General features: G+C 32.3%; 1 protein-coding gene across 1 annotated transcript in view; it reads left to right on the forward strand.

Annotated features, from left to right (window-relative positions):
* Positions 1 to 12,788, forward strand: part of LOC115877965 — a 31,143-nt gene extending 18,355 nt beyond the window's left edge. Inside the window, exons 13-18 of the mRNA XM_030894316.1 lie at positions 2,270 to 2,751; positions 5,861 to 6,416; positions 8,038 to 8,276; positions 10,041 to 10,219; positions 12,012 to 12,210; positions 12,329 to 12,788. Of these exons, the coding sequence (XP_030750176.1) occupies positions 2,270 to 2,751; positions 5,861 to 6,416; positions 8,038 to 8,276; positions 10,041 to 10,219; positions 12,012 to 12,194 (1,639 nt within the window). The 3' untranslated portion in view covers positions 12,195 to 12,210; positions 12,329 to 12,788. The remainder of the gene's footprint in view (positions 1 to 2,269; positions 2,752 to 5,860; positions 6,417 to 8,037; positions 8,277 to 10,040; positions 10,220 to 12,011; positions 12,211 to 12,328) is intronic.
* Positions 12,789 to 21,932: the final 9,144 nt, after the last annotated feature.

The following is a 21,932-nucleotide window of genomic DNA, read 5'->3' on the forward strand; positions in this document are numbered from 1 at the left end:
ATGAATGGGAAAAGACGTAGTTTTTGAAGAAAAACTACACGTAGTTAATCAGGTAAATTACGTCTTAATTAACTACTTCCGAACCCTGCCCCACCCCCACCGAAAACTAATGGCTAGATTCTCGGGTGCCACTGTATTTTTGTGCCAAATTTGGTTAAAATCGGTTTAGCGGTTTTTGAGTTACCGTGTTACACACAGACACCATGAAAATATTTTGTATTTAGGCATTTATGACCCAAATAACTCATTTTGCGTGAAATTATTTTTTTTTACCATACCATACCTGTTGGTACAATTTTTTTGTTTTGGGAATTTTATTGCGTTCTAAAAAAAATCAATATATATTCTTGCAGGAAATTGAACGGTCTTCAAAAAAGGTCTGATATGAATTTTCATTTAATCGACTCGTTTGAAGGTTACTGAAAGTTAAAATTTAACTTCAAATCGTATATGGTAACTCATAATTTTTTATCTTTTTTCACAAAATAATGGCTCAAAAATATAAAATATGATATTTGATGTTTTTGAACCAAGATTTCGTAATAAAATGTGATATTTTAAGTTTTTAAACCATTATTTCGTGATAAAATATAAAAAATTGTTATCAGTTATGTCAGTTATTATATACGATTTGCAATTATTGAAATTTAACCTTCAATAACTTTCAAATGAGTCGATTAAATGAAAACTCATATCAGATCTTTTTTGAAGACTGTTCAATTTCCTACAAGAATGTCTTGATTTTTTTAAGACGCAATAAAATTCCAAAAGAAAAAAAATTGTTTCTCCGTGTTCCTATTTAAATGGGAAATAGAAAATCACTTTGAGATACCTCTGAATATTAATACCGTATGATCGAATAAAAACGGCGTCCAGTTGGCTTGGAAATGACGATCGATGACATTTCCCCATATAAATTTACATATAAAATGACAGCGATCTTCATTTCATAGCCAACGCTGACGCCGTTTTTATTCGATTATACTGTATTTACAGCTGAAACTTTAGCAGAATTTTTTTTCATCATCCTGATCGATATTTTCACGGTAACCAAAAACAAAAAAATATTCGTTTTTTTGGTACACCCTAAACCATACGATTAAAAAAACAGCGTCAGAGATGGCTGGGAAACGAAAATCGCCCTCATTTTATATAGAGAATGTATCGATCGTCATATCCAAGCCAACTAAAGGCCTCTTTTTCTATCGTGCCGTATTTATGATTGTTCACATCTAAATATTTGACCACATTTATTTTGAGAGTTTTAAACACGCTTGAAGCTGGCTTCAAATACGGATAGAAACATGTAGGATTTGGCTTTTAAAACGCGCTTGAACCTTCCAGAACGCTTCAAGTCAATCCCACTTTTTCTGCGATTTACTTGAGTGAAGCTGATGGTTTAGAATCGAATATAATATGGATGTGAAATAAACAGTTGCGGATTAGGATCGAGATTTAAGCCTGCTTTAAGTGGAGTTTGCTTGAAACCACAGCTTGAAACACTCGAAATAAACGTGGTCATTGACTCAAAATTGGTCGATCACGCTTTGTGTTCGTGTTAAAAATTTGCTTTTCGCTTGTCTTGCGCATTTAAAGTAGCAGCATTTGGGAAAAATCGTAAATATAGGCAACGCCGCATGAAATATGCCTCAATTTTAAAATTCCCGCGCTGGTAACCGGAAAAAGCGACATCTACGCGAAACCCCCACCACCAGTATTCCCCTCTTGTCGCAATGCAGCAGCCAATCCGATAAGCAGGATTCTCCCCTCTTTCAAACATATGGGGAAATTTCGTCATCGTTCAATAAATTTTCTCTTCCTCGTTCTCTTTTCCTTTGGACTTCAGGCAGGTAAGATGTGCCAGAAAATTCTAGTCTGTTCTAGAGGTTTCTAACTTGTATTATTTAAGTGATATTTATCTTACATTGTTTAATTTGTTGCTTGGTAGCATCTAAACAAATTGAGACGTTTTTAAACGAATTTTCTTTTCTTTAGGTTTAAAATCTTTTCTGCCTCAGAGGAAATTAGAACATCTATTGAAACATCTTTCGCATTTTCAACAACCAACAAAAGCATTTCAAAATGTAAGTATATATTTTTTGTGTGTATATTATATTCGTACATGTATTAACACTTTAAAAGCTTTATAAAGTAAGGACAATTTAATTTGGGCCAAATCATTTACCGACGCCATTTTGTAAATGACTGGTACTTTTCCGTTCACCTTCCACGTCTATAAATGCTTTAATTATGCGTCTTTTTTATTTAGGTCTTTCAAAAGCAATCGCCCACAACAAAATGGCGGCGGTTTTCGTGGTCGCCAGAACGGATTCCAAAACGGAAACCGTGACGGTGGTTTCAGACAAAGGAACGGTGGCGGCGGCGGAGGCGGATGGGGTGGCAACCAAGGAGGCGGACGTTTCGGCAATTCGGGCCCCGGTGGAAGGCTGCGTCCCGTAGAATGGGGCAACAAGCAATTGCGCCCCTTCAAAAAGGATTTCTACGTCGAACACCCCACCGTTCAAAACCGATCAGAGTTCGAAGTTGGCGAGTACCGTAACTCGAAAAACATTTCCATGGAAGGAGACGCACCCAATCCCATTCAAAGCTTCCACGAAGCCAGTTTTCCCGATTACGTTATGGACGCCATCGTCGCTCAAGGATACGAAATACCCACAGCTATTCAGGCCCAAGGCTGGCCCATCGCCATGAGCGGGCAAAATATGGTTGGAATTGCGCAAACAGGCTCTGGTAAGATATTGATTATTTCTGTTAAATAAGTATGGTTTCCGCGAATATTGATTTATATCCTAGCAAATGATCAATAGAAAGTTTAAGGCAGGAAACGCGCATGTCAGTTTTTTATCGCGCATGGCGAATCTGTTGGCAAAAATTACTTCATAATTCCTTTAAAGCCTAGTTTTCGTGCTTCGGAGGTTTTCTGTCAAAGCACAATATGGCGGCGTCACTAAATTAAAAGATTCTGATCGATTTTGCGAATTTCGAACGCACCTAGAGTATGAACCAACTAAGAAAGTGCCACATGCGTCGTCGTTTAGGCATCGTTTTTCTGTGACGCTCATGCTCATGACATTTTCTTAATTGGTTCGTAGGTATTATACCTACATAAAATGACCAAGAAATCTTTAAAGTAAATTTGGATGCTTGAAAAATAAAAGTATTGATTTAATTGACTGCTATGGAATGTGTAGAGTAAAAATTAATCGGTACCAAAATGTATTAAAAAAAATCGATCATTCCATATTACATGTATTTTTTTGCTCAAAAAACGATCCATATGTATTTTCCTAGTCTATTGCAGAGGCAGCGCCACAAAAATTTCAATGCAATTTTAATCCAAATATTTTAGGAAACAAAAATAATTTAATTATAAATAAATAAACAGTTATTAATTACATCAACAAAACTCACCTTAACAGCACTTAAGGGACATAAAAGGCCACTACTACCGCTTTATCGTTCAAAATATTCTAATAAAGTTGCGATGAGTTTTTTTACGGCTATTAAACTATCTTGTACAGGGTGGGTTAAATTCGACGCTTTTAAATGGAAACTCCCTTTTCTATAGGAGATAGACAAAAACTAATATCGGTGTCTGGAGCTCATTCTGGAGAATTTTCATCAAAAACATGTTGGTGAAAACGGCACATCAATACTATCTGTTACCATTTCGGAGTTACGGGGTGTTTTTCAAAAATGTGCATTTTTAACAAATCGCTGTAACTTTTTTACTATGGAAAATTTTGTATTTCTATGAAAACATTTGGAAATTGCACCTTTTTACGTAGAATTTAATGGTTTAAGTATAATTTTTTTAAAATTAATAATTTAAGAGTTATCAACAGAAAAATTGATTTTTTATTTAGGAGACCCTCTATATTTTTAATTAACTGAAAAGAATTTAAAATTGCCTTTCCAAAAATATAGCACACTTGATATTTTGTTATAATCCCCTTCGAAATACAGAATTTTTAAAAGTTCGCCACTTTAAACTAGTAGTCTTTGTACCACTTATTGAAGATATGCCCTTAATGGAACTCGAAAACATATTTTTCCAGCAAGACGACGCACCGCCTCTGAACGCTGAAGTTATCAGCAAATATTTGCATCAATTTCAAGAATAATTGAATAGCTAACCAAGATCCCAGCCGTGGGCCGTCGAGGCCGCCTGACCTAATGATATGGATCTAATCCTATGGATATATTTGCGGAAGAATAAAGGTTCCTTATTCTTCCGTATAATCTAGACAAGAATTAGAAATACTTAGCAGTTATGAGAGGGTATCTTTCACCCCCATTGAATTAATGAATTCCGCGAGAAATGTTCAAAAACTGCCCCGTCTGTCCATAACGTAAGACAGTCGATATTTCGAACACCTGTAGCAAAATCTCATGTCTTGGTTTGCTATTTATTTTTATTGTTATTAGATATAGTTTAAATAATGTGTTGATGTTGGTTAAATATATTTTAAATTGTTATAAAATTCTGCATCTTTCATAGCAAATATTATTTTCGTTTTAATTGATGATCTCACAGCTAGAATTTTTTTGTATTACAGCCGGTGCCGTTCAAAGCCTACTTATTTAAAGCGGGCGAATTTTTATATACTCTATATGTCTATATCTCAAAGAGGAATCGAGCAAAATAGTGTGTTATATTTTTGGAAAAGTAATTTTAAGTTCTTTTCAATAAATTAAAAATATACAGGGTGTCCCATATAAAAAATCAAATTTTCTGTTGATAATTCTTAAATTATTAATTTTAAAAGAATTATACTTAAACCATTAAATTCTACTTAAAAAGGTGTTTGGAAATGTTTTCATAAAAATACAAAATTTTCCATAGCAAAAAAGTTACAGCGATTTGTTAAAAATGCATATTTTTGAAAAACACCCCGTAACTCCGAAACGGTAACAGATATCGATATGCGGTTTTCACCATCATGTTTTTGACAAAAATTGAGCTCCTGACACCGATATTAGTTTTTGTCTGTCTCCTATAGAAAAGGGTGTTTCCATTTAAAAGCGTCGAATTTGACCCACCCTGTACACTTAGTACTAAAAGAAGTTCTAAAAAGAACAATGTTCGACTGCAAGGTCTGCTAGTAAACATTTTCGAGCTTATTGTATCACAACACTATTTAAACCAGAAACTTGTAATATAAAACTAAAGTGTCAAAAGGAATGAAAATGTCAGGAAATAAATAAATGTGGCAACTTGACATTTTTTACACCAGAGGTACCACCTGAATCGTCAGCGGGAAATGTAAACTCCCATCAGTCAGTTAGGCTGTCGCCGAATATGTCTGTGGTTGGCAACAATGAATTTAAAAATCGCGCCCTCGATTACGTAACTAAAAGTTTGATGTATGAAATATAGTGTATAACTCTTGCTTGGCAGTCAATATTTTAAAAATTATGACGTTATTTTTGCGCAGAAATCGGCTGAAATACGCATAGATAAAAACTAGGCTTAGAACTGACGGGTGCATTCAGTTTTAACAGAACTGTCGTTTTGCCTACACTGGAAAAAATATAAGTAAATTTACAAAAAAAAGATACTTTTAAAGTACATAAAATAATGTACTTTTACAGCTGTACAGAGATATTAATTGGTTACTACCAGATGATAGAGCTTAAGGGCGGCTATTGATTGTTTTGTTAGGAAAAAATCAATTTTTTGCAGTATGAAAATACAAATGATGAGACAAGTAAATGAAAGACGTTGATTATTAATAGCACCCTTTTATCCTCTAAGAAGACCTGATCAAACGTTATTAAAAACAATCTTATTTTATCCAGTATCTCCGTTTTTTTCATTGACAATGTTACTTTCCAGGTAAAACATTGGCATATGTTCTACCCGCCATTGTTCACATCAACAATCAGCCTGAAATTCGACAGGGCGACGGACCGATCGCCTTGATCCTGGCCCCGACCAGAGAATTGGCCCAACAGATCCAGCAAGTGGCCAACGATTTCGGCAAGTCCTCGCACATTCGTAACGTGTGCATCTTCGGCGGGGCTCCTAAATCGCCCCAGGCGCGAGAAATGGAAAGGGGCGTTGAGATTTGCATCGCCACTCCAGGTAGACTGATTGATTTCCTGGAAAGGGGAACCACAAACTTGGAGCGGTGCACCTATTTGGTTTTGGACGAAGCCGACAGGATGTTGGACATGGGTTTCGAACCTCAAATCAGGAAAATTATCGGTCAGATCAGGCCGGACAGGCAAACTCTGATGTGGTCGGCGACGTGGCCCAAAGAGGTCAAGAAGTTGGCTTCTGATTACATGAAATCTTATGTACAGTTGAACGTTGGTTCCTTACAACTATCTGCCAATCATAACATTTTGCAAATCGTTGACGTATGTCAAGAACATGAAAAGGAAAGGAAGTAAGTTAAAAAATTTTACCCCATTAATAATTAGGTCATTCCCATTCTGATATCTTTATTCCGGTATTTTGACATTCAATAGAAAGATGCTAGATATATTTATTACATTTTTATCCAAAAATTACTTTATTCGATATTGTGTTATCATAGATTAACTTACAGATGTGGCACTTATTTCGTTTTGCTGATAAACACCGCCATAATCTCGGACCTTTAATAGGGTTATGTCGCTGTCAGACTTCGTTCTTTTTCTCGCATGCATTTTTGCTTTTTGTAAAAAAATGTATAGTAATCGCAAAAAAAATTCTGATGCACCTAATCAACTTTGAGTGACAAGCGATGGTAACAGCGCTGCCAGATTGTGATGGATTTATTAGATGAATCTTAATATTTTAGTAATTAATTTATTTGTTTTATAGCTTATTTTACTTTTTAATAGCTCTTTAACATTAACAGCTTGTGAAACTGCACTCACAGTAGAAAAATTTAAATTTAAGACAGCTACTTGCTACAAATAGAAATAAGCAAAAATAACTTTGAAAGTGGTATAATATGCTTACCAAACTTCTCTGACTGTAGTCGAGGGTAATAAAGGAGCTTTATTGTCGCGTTATTGTTTAAAATAGTTTATCAGGGAAGCTAAAAGCTCTTTGCTTTGGCATATTTTTAACACACAATTTCAAGAAATGCAACATAAAAATTCGAAAATTTAGTTCTTAAAAGAACTGTTTGTGCTTAAAAGTACCATTTTTTAAAAAAGGCTATAAAAATCGGCAAAAAAAATCGACAATTACTCACAAAGATTCAACAACACAATATTATACTAAATAATGACTGACATGATAAATCGTTAAATAATAAACGACAACGTTGAACACGGCGCAACGTGGCCAACCTGGCGATAATAAAATTCGGTTTAAACGAGTTTTTGCAGCTTTAATCTAAATAAAATATCTGTTACAACTATTTGCTCTTTAAAGTAAAATGAAAAGCTGTTCGGGATCTTAAATTATACAACAAATTTTAACATCTTTATCAAAATTTCATTTAGTCAGATTTATAGGCTGTAGTGTCAATTTTGATATGATTGATGACGTGACGTGCATCGGAATATGTTTTGCGGTTAGGTCTGTGAAACAGCTTTTTTGTAGCGATTCATCATACGCGTGCGCTTTGTATTTGGTCCCTTTAAGTAGGATATTTAAAAGGACCGAATGCATCCTTCTTTTATCTAGTTTCCTTGTTGTACTGGATAAATCTATGTTATTTTCAATTGTTTCTATTTTATTGAGATTCATACAGACAACTATCATACAGTCGAAAAAGGGCGTCGTGTTAGTCTTGAAATGATAATTTGATCTTTAACTGTCATTTATTGAAAATTGATATACAGGATGTGCCTAAAAGTTTGCAACAAATGAGAACTAATAAGTTGTTTAAAAAAAGTTTATGCGGAATTTCTTAATAATTAATTATATGATGAGAAAAGTAAATGAATATATATGATTATTCTAATTACACCCTTTACCTCTAAGAAGACCTGACCTTTTTTTAAACCCGTTTTATAATTTTAGTTTGCGCAATTAGCAATCTAACTGTTTTTCTTTTTGTCCTCTACCAGATTGAACACGCTTTTGCAAGAAATTGGGGGCAACAACGAGGCAATAGAAAAAATAATCATTTTCGTTGAGACCAAGAAGAAAGTAGAGGGAATCACTGAAACCATCAGAAGGTTCGGTTGGCCGGCAGTGTGCATGCATGGAGACAAAAGCCAACAGGAACGCGACTACGTTCTGAGGGAGTTCAGAAATGGCAAGGCCACCATTTTGGTTGCCACCGATGTAGCCGCCAGAGGATTAGGTAAGCTTTAAAAAAGCTGTTATTTAACATTTTCAAGATCCTAAGTTTAAAATTGTGATTTTTGAGATTCAACGAGTAACTGAAACTGTTTTGAACGAAAGTTTTTTATTAGTAGCATCAATTTAGGATTTTCCAGACTGTAAATCTGTATTTAATACAGTAGTATATATTTGAGTTAATAATACTTTTAATTAAAAAAAAACTACTAAGACTTGTATTTTATAAAAACTTTTATGATATATTCTAGTTTAGTTAGTTTTAGTAGATAGGGTATTATTATATTAAGACACAGGGTGATATTAAGCCCTGCATTTGTTTTAAGATTTTTTTATTAAGTTTAGTTCAAGCAGGGTTTAATGTCTCCCTGAAATGGCATTTAATTTTAATTGACAGTTTTTGAATAATTTTATATTAATCAGTCTGGTTGTCCTTTTTTGTTTCAGAGGCACAAGCAGGATAGCATTTAATTATGTCAATTGTTGTGTTCTAAAAAACGAAAGATATGTTGTGTAAGGATACAATATGTCTTGCGGGTGCCTCTTGTATTTAAGACCAGTGGAAGATAGTGACATCGTCATTTGTTGTTTGTTGGCAAGATTAACCCGAGTTACCGACGTCCTACTCTATCCCAAGTCCTATTCCCTGATATTACTTCCCTGAAATCCCTTGTAATCTTTGCTCGAAAAAAAAATTGGATATATGAGGACAGAGATTATTCGCCGAAGGGATAACTTGTTAACTCGGAGCCATTCATTCAAAGATTGATATTGTCTTCCTTTTGGTCGGATCTGCTGATGTGTTTGAGTAGACCAAACAAAAGATTAGTCTGTGACAAGACGATGTAATTTAAAATGAGTAAGAGCGTGGTCCACTGAAGCAAATGCAGATTCTGCTACTAATTATAAAGTTACTCTATTAATTGAATCTAGGCCACGATTCGCAACTTGTTGGATCTTCGTTGTACACTTGGTTAGTATCATTGTTTCTTTATTATACTTTAATATTTCTTGTTTTTGTTGCATGCTTTTTAATATTAATTTTTGGTTAAAAGTCCAGAATAATCGATAAAATATTGGTTTTTGTGATTTGGAGGGAGGTATTACAGGTTTATATTAAAAGTTTAGGGATATTTAAAGAAACGTTAAGATATTTAACTTTAATTTTTTAGTTTTTAGATAAAAACTAGTTTGTCCATTATATGTTTAACACATAATAATTTGAAATTGCTGCAGTATAGCTTATAATTGGTTTGTTACTACTAGCGTATATAATTACTTGCTAGTGAAGAACTGTTTAATTGTTTTATCAAGGAATGCTGCACAAATAACTGCTTCTCAAACCTATTTCTTCAGATTTCCTAAGATTCACAATATTTTTACTAATTCAAGTCCTGACATAGTTTTCTTTCTTCAATTACGTTGGTTTGGCCTCTAATGCATGGATATACAAATGGTGATAGGTTCCATTTTTTAGACTTTTTATTCATTGATCTTGGCAGACTTTTATAATAATCAATAACTATCACTGTAAAAAATATTTTTTCTCGGTTTACCAGCAACTTATCAATATCATTTCATATTTTGGACATTCTTTGTGTTTTCTAACTTAAATACATGTAAACCGTAAGTTAACTTTTCCATTTTTTTGAATAAAAATTAACATCGGTGTTGGGGAACGACTCTAAAAACCGTATCGCTTGATTTTGCTTCTAACCAATCGTCGCTCTTGCTTTTACACACCGATTCAACTATCGTTTTGCTCTAGACGTTGAAGGTATCAAGTACGTCGTTAACTACGACTATCCCAATTCCTCCGAAGACTACATCCACAGGATAGGAAGGACTGGTCGATCTGACACGACAGGAACCTCTTACGCTTTCTTCACACCATCCAATTCCAAACAGGCGCGAGACCTGGTTTCAGTATTAAAGGAAGCTAACCAAGTAAGTCTAACTTTTTTATTTTGATCTATTTTTACACATGACATTTGAATGACAGATAAACTATAGAGAAGTAAATACCGTATGTCAAAAAAAAACGGCGTCACAGACGGCTGGGTAATAACAATCGATGGTAATTTTGGTGAGGTCAATCGCTAGAATCGTTTACTAAAAAACTTACATTTACTTAAAAATTAACACCAACGATAGAGAGATTAAAAATGGATAGAACGTTTCAAGACAAATCTATTTCCAAAAAAAATTTCTTGAATTTTAAAGTACACAATATGTTCTACTCATTATAAAAATAAATTACAACCTTCTTAAGGGCAATTGGTAGAAGGCGCCATTAAAAAATAAAGGAGGGTACACACCGAGTGAATGACGTCTAGAGCTTGACCTTACCAAAATTATCGATTGTCACTCCCCAATCGTCTTAGACATTTTTTTTTCGATCATAGGGCATAGGATATGCAATCCAGAAAATAAAGAGAAAGTCTGCTAGTTGTTGTGCGTTAAATCCAGACGTCATTTATAACCCTAGATCATATATACTACCATATCAACGACTTCCATTTATCTTCTTTTTTTTTTTGTTGCACACGCGGTGCTTCTACTCTATCTATCCTTGTCGACCTATCGTCCACGTGCCAAATTTGAACGTTAATTTTAAAAATTTAATTTGTAACATGCCTATATTTGAACAATAAATTGAATGTTTATTTACTGTCACAAAAATTAAATTATATAAAAAATACATTTAGCCACTCTGTATGAATATCAATATTCTTTGGAAATCTAACCAGAAAGTATGCATGTGGTTTAATATAAATAAAAGAACAACTGAATACTTTACTTGCCTATGAAAAGATAATTCCGGGACATTTATATTAGAACTTCTAATACAAATGTCCCGACACCAAACACTTTCTAGCCATTTTAGAAAGTCCAACGAAAAAAAAATAGAAATATAATTGCACAAACTTAAAATTATTTCTCATTGAACACACTTGCATCCTTAGATATATAAAAGCGGTCGATAAAAGAGTAATTAATATCAATTTTTAAAATAAAAAAACCCAAAAAACAAGCGTCGTTACACAATGGAAATAAGATTATTAAAAATAAGTTTCCATAACAATGTATAATTTGTACATTCGAAACCGTATAAAATTGTGATTATTTTGGAAATACGTGCGACTTTTAATGCGCATGCGCAAAGTAAGGTCCTCGGAAAAGACAAACTTATTGAACGTTTCATAACGTAATAAAGGTTTGAAAATGGCATGTCGTGATGTTGGAGACATATTTTTTAATGCTAAACTTATGGCGTTGATTTATCCACGTAGGTATATATATGATCTAGATTTGTAGCTATTGCGCTGATCTTGACGCAATGTATTTTCGATATACGGGGGTAGTGTGAAAAGTTTGGTTTGGTTCTACCCTCACAACGCCATAAAACTTTCTAATTTATTTTTTTATGGGTACCTTTGTAGAGATATGAAATCGTAAACTTTTCAACCCTCATATTCATAGACTCTCTCAAAGGTCTCTTAAATTATTACAATGTTTTTGATAATTCCTTTCAAATTGGCATGCCTCCGCCGAAATCATTAGCAGAGCATGAATGCTATTGAAAGGAAGATAGATTTGGGAAATATGCCTTCGGTGTCCACACGTTTAACAGTCTGGATCCCATCCTCAAGTTTCCCTACAGTTATTTTTATTATTTTTTTAAATCGTTAAAAATTCCTTAAAACAGTTATTTTATTTATTTCTCCTTTTATTCTAGGAGGTTAACCCAAAATTGCAAGAAATGGCTTCACGGTTTGGCGGTTTCGGTGGCGGCAAGGGCAACAACAAATGGGGCTACGGGGGCGGATTCAAAGGAAGGGAGAACGGTCCCCCCAGACAGCACACTAGATTCAGTGGAAACGGCGGCGGATATGGAAAAATGAATGGTAATAGCAACTGATATGGCAAAAGCAACGGTAAATTTCGCTTTTCATTATAATTATCAGCTGATTTATTTAATTATTTCTGTGTCTTGATAATTTGAATGAAAGCTAGATAGGAAAATGTGCTAATTCCGTGTTTGTTTGATTGCAGGTTATTAAGCAGACAGTCGTCAGTTCAATTCGCACGGATTCTCCAGTATTTTAATTCTAACAATTCCACTTAGTAAGGAAAAAATAGAGTTGCAATGTTTTTTTTTCTACTTCAACGTATATGTTCTTAAATAAATGTTCCATTAATTTATTTATAATGATGAAAAGCAAACTTATCTGATCATATTTATGTTTGTAACTGTGATAAAATAGGTTTCTTAGGTAGATGTTTAAAAATGAGATAATCTTGAAAAGATATTTCGACAAAAATAGAGTTTTTCGTTTAGTTTTTATATTTTTTTTCTTTATGTCGAAGGTGTACTTCGAATTTTTTCACTGTGAATAATATATATCGATGTTGATATATGTGTCAGCTATATCCTGAGAAGTTGATGTGTCGGACAAGACAGACCTTCATGTACAATTTTATCTTCTCTAAATAAAAATGTTTTTATAGAAAACTGGCTTTTATTTTAATATCGCGGTCGCAAGGTTCGCGGATTTTTTTTTATTTGATATATTTGATACACACGTTTACCATGCACCAAAATGCTTATTTTGACAAACTAAAAAATTGTTTTATTTCTTAATTTCCTAATGATTTCCAAACAACAGTCACCACATATTTTAGCGCTTTGACACTAATAAACTGAGTTTAATTTTTTTAAGCAAAAATTATGCGTCGGACGAAAAAAATCAAGAGAAAAAATGTTTAGAAATGAAAGGAGATTTTGAAAATATTTTTCATTTTAAGAGAAGTCAGTGGTGTACCACTTTTTTCTTCAAAACTATTCAATGTAAAACCCGTATGGACGAAAAAGGGATTTTGATGCATAGAAGACATGTATCAAGTTTTATAAAGATATCTGAAATAAATCAGAGTTATTATGAAAAAAGGTTTTTTACAAAAATTTACCACCCTGTATCTCGGAAATTATGTTTAGGATATACATACATATGAAGTTTTTCTCTTAGAATAGGTCCAAGAATCACACTCTTAAATATTAGCATGTCATATAAGGAACACCCTGCATAAAGCTCGACCAATGTACAGGGTGGACCATTTTGGTTGTTTCTATAGAGGGTATCTAGGAAACCGTGAGAAATATTCAAATTTTGATACTGCAGTCGCGGATTCTTTTTTTGAAAAAATTAAATGGCGTAAACGGATCGTGGCTATCTTGATCGGTTTAGAAGCTACAGGGGAATTCTCAAATTTTGTACTTTTTGAAGATGTTCGATAGTTTGTTTATTTTAGTAACCACGGAAAAATGAATTATGCATTGTAAAGGCACTTTTCTGTGTAGAATGCAGTGGCGTAGTCAGACTTTTTTTCGAAAAAATATTTTTTGAGATATTAACTATACTTATATTTTTTTAAATAGAACCCCCTATATATTTTTAAATTTTCTTATTCGCCTTGGCATGGGCTTCTCGAAAATACATAACACTCTATATTTATTTTCACTACCTATTAACCTCAATATTTCAAATTTTTTCTTTAAATATCCACTTAGTAGATAGGCCGCGCCGAGTAACAAAGTAAACGGTTGTCATGGTGATTGGAACATACCTTTGATGGATGCGGGACATTTCATTTCAACAGATTGAAGTGTGTGTATTTTAAAAAATAAAAAATGAGTAAATTTGAAAATTTTGAGAAATATAATACGTTAGAATGTTACATTGTGTCTAACAAACATAAGCAAATCGCAGCTGATTTATATTTTGAGCGGTATCAAGAGCGCGAGCAACCAAACCCAGCCATTTTTAAAAGGTTAGAAGATAGTTTAATCAAATTTTGGATCTTTTCAAAAACCGCGTCCGAAAAATTATCAGAAAGAAGATGAAGAAAATCAATATATTAATGTCCTCGGAGCCGAATACATGAATTAGCAATTATATAATAACACATAACATAATGAAACCGATCAAGATAGCCACGATCCGTTTGCGCCTTTGTATTTTTTTCAATAAAAGAACCCGAGACTGCAATATCAAAATTTGAATATTTCTCACGGTTTCCTAGATACCCTATAGAAACAACCAAGATGGTCCACCCTGTACACACATTAAACAATTGAAATTGAATTTAATTATTATTTGAATAGATTTACTGAGAATTTTAATTTATTATAGGAGATCTCAGTAACTTTAAATAAAAACGCATTACAATATTTTGAAGGGATGCGACGCATCACCCGCATCAGTGGAGGCTTAGCCCGCTGCTGCAGGCTACCCATAAAACAATAAATAATAGTTTAATTATGTTATGAGAATAAATATGTGCTTGCACAATAAGATATTCGAATTCGTTCAGACGTACATAATGTAAATATAAGATTTCGTGGTGTCATATCTCCACCAAGATACCAAACGGCACAATTTCGTAAGTGTTTATATTTATAATATATATTTTATTTATAATATACAGGGTGGTCCGAACTGTATTCCGGAAACTTCGGCAGCATATTCTGCAGATAAAAATAAGTAAAAAAGTTCGTATAAATTTATGTCCTAAAATGCTTAGTTCGGAGATACAGGGTGTAGAAATTTAATTTTTATTTCGATTTTTTCCAAATAATTTCTGAAGTAAAGTCAATATTTGAATGAAAATTGGTGTCTGGGAGTTTTTTAACATGAGAAATTTGATTTTGATGTCAATATGGCTCCTACTAGAAGAGGGCGCCACCTACATATTTTTTAAGCGGTTTGAAGAGTAATAATTTTTCGTCCGCAACTGTATAAAACTACTGAGTAAAAAAATATACATTTACGACGTTTTTTACGTAAAAAAAATCTCTTGGTAAAAATCGCTGCGAGTAATGGTTTTCGAGATATTTGGAATCAAAATTATTAATAGGTACCTGTCATCATTGACATTAATTAAACATATACAAGGTGGCGCACCTCATTCGCCTCGGTTGATTATACGAAAACGGAAAGATGTAGAAACAAAATATTTTATGGGTATATGTGGGGAGTCAATGTGCACAATTTAAAATTATTTTGAAATATACAGGGTGTCCCAGAACTAAGATCCATACCAAAGTTATATTTTTTCTTATGGAACACCCGGTATTTTATTTCATTTTTGGATTCTTGGACCCAAAAAAGACATTTATTATAAGGGTTAAATATGTTTAAAATCATTGTTTTTTGAGATATTTAAAGATATTTAAATATGCATGCTACAAGAGAATTGATTATTAAGACCCTAAAATGATAAAAAGGCCCCCATCTCCAAAAATATACCCAATATTGACAAAAAAAAACAGATTAAGGTTCATTCCGCCTAGCATAAATGTTAATTTACCATATAATGATTAAGGACTATTCCGTAATATTACGCGACGTGTTGAATAAATGAGCAAGTGTGCTGTTATATAAATATGGTTTTGTTTTAAAGTTTGTGCTATCTACAAAAAATCTACAAATCTACTAATCTTACCATCAAAGTATATGGTATCACATTCGGTAGGTGGATTGTAAAAATGGCAAGTAAAATATTTTGGAAACACAAATTTCGTTGTCAACTAAAGTGTTGTTAAAATCAGTCCAGTTTAAAAAAGTTTCTTCCTACTTAACACTGCGAATAATTTGCCATGCTAGATTCTTGTTTTAGATTTTTTTCTACCCAACGTAATAGATTTTAATGGAGGATGTTAGGCTAGATAATATTTATTTGATCTCTACCTAGAACAAATAGCATTTAATATTAAATAAATCATATAAAATAAATTATTAAAGCGAATTAAAGCGGACTTTAAAAGCGATATACATTAGTGATGGGAACTATCGAATGAATTAGACTATCGAATGGTTACTGAATGAATGATTTCAACTATCGAATGGTTTTATTCGAATAAAATCATTCATTCATTTGTATACTAAAGCATATGTGACAACCTCGCCGTGCGACTAAATGGTTATTGTTGAGCCACGACTATCGAATGCTTTTGATAAATGAAATTTAGTATTCGTTTGATTTTTGTATGCGTCAGTGCATTATTAGTTCTTCCAAATTTTTATAACTTCGCCTTATAAATACTGTGCTATTTTTGCGTTTATTAAAATATTTAAAATTCCAAAATAGTAGTTTTTTTTAATTGACGATTGTGTGCGTGTGCAGGTGGTCAAAATTTTTCCGAAAATTTGTGTGATTTTCCGTAGTCCGATCTTTCAATTATTTAATTTTATAATATGGTATATGGTCTATTTTTTAATGGGAAATTTTGAGAAGTAGCAATTTTTAAGAGAGATGAGATGAACTTACAATTAATTTTAAAAATACATATTTGTATTTTAGATGTTTTAGTAATATGAATTAGTTGAACTTAATAATCATATTTAAGTAATGTGGTTAAGTAAATGGGGGGTGGGGGGTTATCGAACTCGAACTATGGTGTGAGAAAATTAAATTGTTAAAAGTTTTACAAGTGCCAATTTAAAAAAAAAAAGTTAACGATGTTCGTATTTTGTTGAGATTGTTTATGCTAATTCTCTTACATGTAGTTTTTTGCAGAAGAAATATTTTATTTATTTTTTAAAGTAAATACTTACTTAAAAAAAAATATTAAATGATTTTAAATTTTGTTGTTAATAGGTACAACAATTTTATTTATTACTGTTATTATTTTTTTAAATAAACCAGTCTTAGCATAAAAATATTAAAAATAATTTTCCTACATCCAAAATAAAAAGTATTATTGCAGCGTAACAACAGAATATTAATAAAAAAATGCAAAATATATAGACATACAATCCCTAACTAACTAAAGCCAAAAAACAATATTCTTTGCTAATATCAACTAATACCAATATATGGCAACAGCGCCCTTCATATTGTATTTTTCTGTGTAAATACTAGCACCTAAATAAAAAAAATAATGTGTCCTTATCTTTACTCCGCAAAAAATCAAAGATGCCGGCTTCTTTCATAGCATTGCCACCGACCGCTGTCCGGTTTCTCGGAAAGAAACCTACGTCGCCGGGCGACAACTAAAATCCAGTTAATATTTTATTATAATCGATCCTGACGAATAAATGAATTTTATAAATGAATGGTTTTTGCTGCCGAATTACTAGAATACAATATTTCAAGGCAGATGACGCATCTATTCGATAATTTTTATTCGAATAGTTTTCAACGAATGTTTTCTTACTAGCTATCGAATTATTCGAATGAATTGCAACTATCGAATATTTCGATAGTATTCATTCGATAGTTCCCACTACTAATATACATACATATTTATGTATATCTATGTTTTTATTCAACTGTAGTCATATAATGTAAGTATTATTGGTTTTAAGTTAATTCAATTTTAACAATGTTCCATGCTTATTAGGCTTTGTAACAATACTTTGTTCTAGTTAGAGATCAAATAAATATTATCTAGCCTAACATCATCAATTAAAATCGATTACGTTGGGTATAAAAGAATCTAAAAAAAATATTCGAAGAAGAAAAAAATTAAAAAAAAAAGAATCTAGCATGTCAAATTATTTGCAGTGTTAAGTACTATGTAATCGACTAAAAGACAACCACTGCTTTGATTATTTTATTACTTTTCATACTTGAACACAGAAAATAGAAAACGAGCCGTGTCCCGCCTAGACTGACTCTCAAACAACGACTTTTATACAACGACTGACTATTCTAGTCCCTCATCACCGTCAATAAAACTAATTATATAACACCTTATCGAGTAACATACATTCGTGGCAATAATATTTATGCATAAAATATATAGTTCTTCTCCACAAAGTATTCTGTTCCATGGTCGCCGAAAATTACTGCTTACAGTACCTACGAAGAAACAAGAACTTTTTTAAACTGGACTGATTTTAACAACACTTAAGTTGACAACGAAATTTTTGTCTCCAAAATATTTTACTTGCTTATCCACCTAGCGAATGTGATACCATAATATATACTTCGATGGTAAGATTAGTAGATTTAGCACAAACTTTAAAATAAAACCATATTTATATAACAGCACACTTGGTCATTTATTCAAAAGCTCGCGAAATATTGCGGAATAATCCTAAATGATTACATGGGAAATTAACATTTATGCTAGGCTGAATACACATTAATCTGGCTTTTTTCAAGGAATAACTTTAGTTGCCGATGCTCTTTTTAGACTTTTTTTAAATCTTTATGTAAGTGGTATGAAGAGCATAATTAGAAAACACAAATAATAACACCTATATTAAAAGAAGAAATTCGTAGTTTAATAAAAGAGTCTCAATCCTATGCAAACTTCAAGATATGTCCTTATTATGTAATAAAAATAATGTTTTTTTTATTTATTATATTATGTATTACAAAAATAAAATGTCATATTAAATGAACACCGACATATGCGCTACTCAGATATAAAATATTTACTTAAACAGAATTTTCTACATTTACTCTAAAACATAAATTACTGCCACATCTAGCACGCCGTACAACGTGATGCAGGTCGGGCGGTATAGCGCGGCGCACGGGATAACGATAACTTTAAATCAGAATAACTATAAAATATTAATAATAGAAGGTTGTAACAAGTTTTAAAAACTTTTTCAATATTGTTTCTTTATTTCATACGCAGATACTATGTAAAAATTCCTTCAAATAAAAAAGTTTCTTGCTTACCGAAAATCATGATACAATAAAGTTAATGTTTGAAGTTTAATCCATTTTCCAAAAAAGAATATACTCACTATGGAACTTTAATTACTTCAGCTATCATCGCCTATGTGTTCTCAATCGATTAAAAAAAAGAGTATGTGAATAAGTTGATTAGTTTAGGAGTTATCGCGTAGGAAAGGTAAAAAAACATGGTTATACAATTTTGACAGATTTTTGACATTTTCCCGGATAAAAAATTTCTGACCCCCGCAAAAAGGTCGTAATTAGTCATTTCACATGCGCAAAGCCCTAACTGACAATCCTGTGTAGATATCATGTAGTATTTTAGTTGTATACCTACAAAAAATTTTTCGATACATTTTCATATCGTTTTTACTCCACTATATCTATAATCTACTCAACGTGTTTATTTTTCGTCAATAATGACGTGTATTGACTATTTCCATTCTAAATATGTTGAGAACGGTTGGTCGTAGCGATTTTTACAAAGGGATATTTTTTACGTAAAAAATCACAGAGATGTATATTTTTTCTCGGTAGTTTTATACAGGTATGGACAAAAAGTTGTTACGCTTCAAAACAGTTAAAACACATGTAGGTGGCGCCCTCTACTGAGTCATATTGACATTAAAATCAAATTTATCATGTCAAAAAACTCCTAGATACCAATTTTCATTCAAATATTGACGTTGCTTCAGAAAATTCAATTATTTAGAAAAAATCGAAATAAAAATGAAATTTCTACACCCTGTATCTCGGAAACTAAGCATTTTAGGACATACGTTTATACGAACTTTTTGCTTATTTTTATCTGCAGAATATGCTGCCGAAGTTTCCGGAATACAGTTTGGACCACCTTGTATATTTTGTTGTAAATATATACCTGTAATATTTATAATATTGTCAAGGTGTATGTGGCGCCATCTGTCGGAGAAGCGGGAAACTAAACCACAACGTGTATTGCTAGTTGCCTACATTTTTTACTAGCAAGGAAAAGAAATACTACAGAATTCTAGAAATAGAAGGTTCCAGAAACAGTTGGTAGGGTATATAAAGGAGCGCGATCGGCAGTTGGGACAGTTATAGTTTTGAAGTTGGAAAATACCGCGTTTTAAATTGTGAATCGTGACAATTTTGGCGAAGGAATTCTTATAAATAGTAATTGTGTGTTGTAATCAGTATAAATTGTGTGTATAAAGTGAGAAAATAAATTTGTTAAGTAATTGTATCGTGAGTTTAAATTAGTGGACCCACGGAATCCGTAACAATATTTACAACAAAATTCCTGAACATCTTAAATCTCTTAAGTCCGATCGCTTTAGGTGTGACTTTAGAAAGTGCTTGATTGGTGGACTGGCTCGTTAATAAATAGTATACATACAGGGTGTTTCAAAAAACATGTGCCATCTCTCGTGAGGAGATTACTCACGTAAAAATAAGACTTATTTTTCATATCAAACATAGGTCCGATTCTGCTTTATTTCGTAGCTTCAGGGTGTTAAAGTCTTAATAATTTTTCGATTTATTATAATTTTCTTCTAAATACTTTTAGTGATTTGAATGAAATTTTGAGAGTAAAAGATTATGTGTTATCTGTGGTAAAAGTTACTATAAAGTGCTACATATTTTAATGCTAAAAAAGTGTCGACATATAAATCAAGGACGTGCATATTATGGGTTATAACTGGGATATTTAAAAAAAAACATGTGCGCCACTGACTTTTTTATTTTTATAACAAAATTGAGTAGGCCGTTTAATGCCAATTAAAAGTGATCTCTTCATATTTTGTCGAATTCGGCAATCCTTGACGATAGACGATATAAACGCAATTTTATTAATAAAAATAAAATTAATAAATTATATATTTTACTTAATTTATTATTAGATATTATTACTATTAGTCCAACCTACAGCAATTTCAAATAAAAAAATAATCGTATTTAAGATAATTACAAAAAAAACTATTTAAGTTTAAAAAGTTTTAATATCCTGTAACCTGTAATTCTAAACCTATGCATTTCCATACCCATGTTTATAGGAATAACTGTTCATATTTTTTGATGAGGAATCAATGAGTACTTATTTAAAACTTTAGCAAATTAATGATCTTAATTTTTTTTAAAGGTTACTATTAGATTTGGTTCAAGGCAAATTAATAAAATTGCGTTTATCTCATCAAGGAGGTCGAAGTCGACAAAATATCAAGAGTCAACTTTTAATCGGCATTAAACTCCTCACACTATTTCGCTAACAAAAAAAAAGTCAGTGGCGTGCATGCCTTTTTTAGAAAAATATTCCAGTGACAACCCATATGCACGTCCCTGGTGAATATGTCGACACTTTTTTACCTTTAAAATATGTCGCATTTATAGCAACTTTTACCCTCAAAATTTCATTCGAAACGCCTAAAAATACTTAAAAGAAAACTATAATAAATAAAAAAAAATATTAAGACTAACACTCTGTAGCTACGAAACAAAGCAGAATCGGACCTATGTTGATATGAAAAATAAATCTTATTTTTACGTGAGGAATCTCCCCACGAGAGATGGCACATGTTTTTTGAAACACCCTGTATATGAATTATAGAGGACAATTTCGCTATATTGATGCAAATCTACAGGGTGGTCCGGATTGGTCTGTTTTAACAGAGAAACCCTATTTCCTGACTAGATAGAGCAAAACCGACATAGCTGTCATGGGCTCGATTTCTGAGACACGTTTAGTAGCGGTTTTGTCTATATATAATAATATATAAATATATAATAATCTTAAAATCATCTATAATCAAGGTTAGCGGTTTACGCCTGTTGATATTTTCAGTGCTAACTGAGATACGGGGCAACGGGGTCTTTTTGAATTTTTTACCATTTGGAAAATTGCCCATAACTTTTGTATTTCGCGGAATAATAAAATTCTGTAAAAACGTTCATAAGGCACTTTTTTAAGCACAATCCAGTG

Source organism: Sitophilus oryzae, unplaced genomic scaffold (genome assembly GCF_002938485.1).
Source record: "Sitophilus oryzae breed Bouriz unplaced genomic scaffold, Soryzae_2.0 scaffold_1499_pilon_pilon, whole genome shotgun sequence".
Taxonomy (NCBI): Eukaryota; Metazoa; Arthropoda; class Insecta; order Coleoptera; family Curculionidae; genus Sitophilus; species Sitophilus oryzae.